The sequence below is a fragment of the Mastomys coucha genome, unplaced genomic scaffold (assembly GCF_008632895.1).
Source record: "Mastomys coucha isolate ucsf_1 unplaced genomic scaffold, UCSF_Mcou_1 pScaffold18, whole genome shotgun sequence".
Classification (NCBI taxonomy): domain Eukaryota; kingdom Metazoa; phylum Chordata; class Mammalia; order Rodentia; family Muridae; genus Mastomys; species Mastomys coucha.
The window spans coordinates 62,520,751-62,524,604 of record NW_022196900.1 but is presented as its reverse complement, the minus strand read 5'-3'; the positions used below and the strand labels follow the sequence as shown (position 1 = coordinate 62,524,604).

General features: G+C 42.8%; 1 protein-coding gene across 2 annotated transcripts in view; it reads left to right on the top strand.

The window, feature by feature from the left end:
* The first annotated feature begins 463 nt into the window (after nt 1-463).
* Nucleotides 464-3,854, top strand: part of CUNH1orf141 (chromosome unknown C1orf141 homolog) — a 57,372-nt gene continuing 53,981 nt past the window's right edge. The window contains exons 1-3 of one of the 2 annotated variants that reach the window (XM_031378010.1): nt 464-534; nt 739-1,123; nt 2,879-2,970. In XM_031378010.1, coding sequence (XP_031233870.1) covers nt 2,896-2,970 — 75 coding nt within the window. In that variant the 5' untranslated portion in view covers nt 464-534; nt 739-1,123; nt 2,879-2,895. Of the gene's footprint in view, nt 1,124-2,878; nt 2,971-3,854 lie in introns of both variants that reach the window. The other variant, XM_031378011.1, reaches the window with a different exon arrangement.

Sequence of the window (3,854 nt, the reverse complement as noted above, 5' to 3'; positions counted from 1 at the left end):
TGTACAAAGGCTTTTCCACTAAGTGGAGAGGGATAAATAGGAAAGGTAGATGGAGCCACATCTTGAACTGCCTTTTCTTGGGTGTTGTCTGGAAACCTGAGGACCCATTCTGCAAATAAGGTGGAACAAGCCATGGTTTGGGGGCTGCAGTTGGACCTGACCATTGTTCTATAAGCAAGGCTGCTCAGATGGCTTTCTGAATAATCAACATTCAAAGGATGAGGACCACAGTTAGAAGTAGGCAGATCAGCTGGTCAGGAATGCTGCTATGGCTGATGAGGGAAAGCAGAGACCTGAAGTGCTGGAGGACAATGGAGTCAAAGAAACGGTGAAAGAGGATTTTCCCCTGGGTGAAGTGCAGCACACACACACCCCCACCCCCGTACTCCCAAAGCACGGGGACGGCTTTGTTCTAATCCCAAGGGTCTGGAAGGCTGGCTTTGTGACACGTAAGAATCCTACATTCCAATAATTACCACCCCCAAAATGTAAGAGCAAGAGAGAACTTTGGACAGACCTCTGCAGATTTCAGAAGTGAGTACACCTCTCCTGCCCCCAGTTTTAGCAGCTGAAAAGAACGTGGTTAAAAACTCCTGACCACAATACTACCATTGGCTGCTGAGGCTCCAGTATGGAGACAGGAGGATGCTGAACATGGTGGGGTTCTGTCTTAACGCTAACAGGCCTTAACACCCAAGGCCTTCCTGTGGGTCTCATAATGCAGCACTTTACTTTCAGATCCCAAAACTAAAAAGATAAACAAGAATTTGATCTAAAAGTCAGCATAAGTCAGTAGAGAAGATGAGGATGGAAAAGAAGGAAGATCACGGGAAGCCATTGTGCAGAAGACTGGAATTATTCAGTAAGAATAAACACTAAGTGGTTGAGAAACTCGACTTGTTTGCTGACTTCTGAGAAAGTTAGCTGAGGGAAACAGACAGACCAACAGACAGATGCTGGCCTTTGAGTACATCTTGGCAAGAACATCAGAAGATGAAGTGATCTGTGGCCCGAGAAGACACTTTGTGCTGCAATTATAAAAAAAAAAAAAAAAAAAAAAAAAAAAAAAAAAAAAAGTAAAAATAAAATAAAGGAATTACACATTCCTGGCCTCCTCTAACTGGTAAGTCTGTCCTTACTTAATTTTCTGTATTAATGATCTGCCCACTTGTACCTGCAGTTAAACTTTATAGCAACCCCATGAATTCCATATTTTTCCCAACTTTTAAAATGGACCACTCAGAAAGACCAAGCAACAAGCCCAGCATCACACAGCTGTCATGTGATAGAGCTAAGAGACTAAGTAGAGTCAGTCGGATTCCAGAGTCCATGTTACTAGACAGGACATTGATGTAGTTTTATGTTTGAAGACAAGGAGGGGAAAGGGCTAGTTTGGTTATTGGGTTGGTTTGTTAGTCAGGTTTTGTTTCCATTTTTTTTTTCCTTTTTGCAAAATTGAATGCATGAGTATTACATTTATATAATTTCTACCACCTCTTCCTTCCAACATCTCTCTCGCCCCTTAACTCCCCCTTGAATTCTTAACTTCTTATTGCTGTTAAGTGTGTGAATGTGTGTGTGGTGTGTGTGTGTGTGTGTGTGTGTGTGTGTGTGTGTGTGCTTGCATGCATACATGTACTCGCACTGTAATGCCAGCACTGGGGCATGAGGAAAGACAACGTATCACCGGGGCGTACTCCCTAGCCTTTGTTGCAATGAGAGCTTCTGCCTCAAAGGAATAAATAGTACAAGGCATGACAGAGCAGGACACTTAGCATTCTCCTTTGGCACTTATGCACAATATTGTGTGTGCAAACTCTTAGGCCACCAGCCACATGTTCAAGATTTTTAGATCTTATCCCAACAAGATGAAAAATGTTCTTTCCAGCCTTCTGACTGCACTCAAAAAGCCTCAATTCTAGTGTTCACTATCATTATGAACTATGTAACCTGGGGATTATCAGAGTCCAGCCACTCCAACATGGCTACTTTCACTAGCCACCTTGCTCTGAGCATTATCTATTTTCCCCTTCCTGGTTTAGAACTGCAGATCGTTAGCCACACCCATCCAGCATTCATTCATCTGGAATCTTGGAATCTGAACTCATGTCCTCACATGCGAGTGGCAAGTGCTTTAACCACTGTCTTCTTCCTTTGGTCCTACTGATAAGCATTTGCACTGAACTTATCAAAGTCCTGTGTGACCTTCAGTTTACTCATCTGAATAATAGAGATAAATTAGACCAGATCTTTTTTTTTTTTTTTTTTTTTTTTTTTTTTTTTGGTTTTTTGAGACAGGGTTTCTCTGTGTAGCCCTGGCTGTCCTGGAACTCACTCTGTAGACCATGCTGGCCTCGAACTCAGAAATCTGCCTCTCTCTGCCTCCTGAGTGCTGGGATTAAAGGTGTGCGCCACCACCGCCCAGCTTAGACCAGATCTTGATATCCATCCAACTCATATGTATCTTTTGACCTCCAATGAGGACTTTCAGATTAACTGCTTCTAGGTGCCTGTGTACCAATGGACCAATTTAAATTCAGTTAGCTGTATGAAGGTGAGGCCTTTGAATTCCTTTCATTAAAATTATATCACTACAGAAGAGAACAGATGTTCAGTCACACAGCCTTACTTTCAATAGGAGCCACATCTGGCTTTTGTCTAACAAGCTTGAAGCTCTGGGTTTTGTTTTGGTTTTGGTTTTGGTTTTTCCTATTTGAAACCAATTGAGTACATTTATAATTCTGTGACTGATTTCATGACCAGCACAGCTCTGAAATGCACCTAGAACAGTAATAGACTCTCCCCTTATGCCTAAATAATCATCATGTGTTTTGATCTGAATTGAATTGAATATTTCTTATCCCTCCATTTCAAACAGGAATTTATTGACAAAGGATGACAGAAAGAATCCTGGAAAAGTTCAATGCCTTGGAGGAGAAAGCACAGATACTTGAAGCCATCAGGGAAAAGGTATGTTAGGTAGAAGCTAAAAATGAAGAACGCATAAAAAATTAATACTTCAGATGAGATTTTTACTTTGTAATTAATGGTGCATTAAGATGAAGATATAAGTGAACTTGTAAGAAACAAATACTTATCAGTTGAATATCACATATCTAAGTAGATAACAAAAAGATTCATTAATCAAGGGTGTAACTCAGTGGTAGAGAGCTGGCCTAATATACTGGAGGCCCCAATACCACAAAACAAACAACAATAAGATAGCAATGATAAGAATTAACTATACAAGATCATTTTTAGGTAGCTGCCATATGCTAGGTCACATGTGTATCAAAACTGCTTTAAAAAGTTCTACCACAGTTCCTTCCTGTCTCTCTGGGCTGGTGTCCTGAGCAGACCTTGGGCTCAAGCTCTGCAGCCAGTCCCACAACACCCAGAGGAAGCTCCACTCCCAGGCGCTCTGACACTCTCAGGATCAGAGGTGAGGAGGACACAACATCTGTTCGAACACCAGGAGTAACTGGGACCAACGGGTCTAGGCACACAGGAACTCTGCCAGCAGAGTAGCTCAGGTTCCTTCCGGTCTCTCTGGGCCGGTGTCCTGGGCCGACCTTGGGCACAGGCTCCCCAGCCAGTCCCACAACACCCAGGGAAGCTGCTACACTCCCAGGTACTATAACAAGCCCCAGGATCACATGATCCCAGAATCACAGGATCACAGAGCCAGCTTTGAGGAGTTCTGACACAACCAGGATCACAGGAAGGACTAGCTCCAGTCAGATTTAGCAAGGGCAGGTAGCACTAGAGTTAACCAGATGGCTGGGGAGGAAAACACAGGTAAACAGCTAGAAGCCCTTCAAGAGGAAACACAAAAATCCCTTAAAGAACTACAG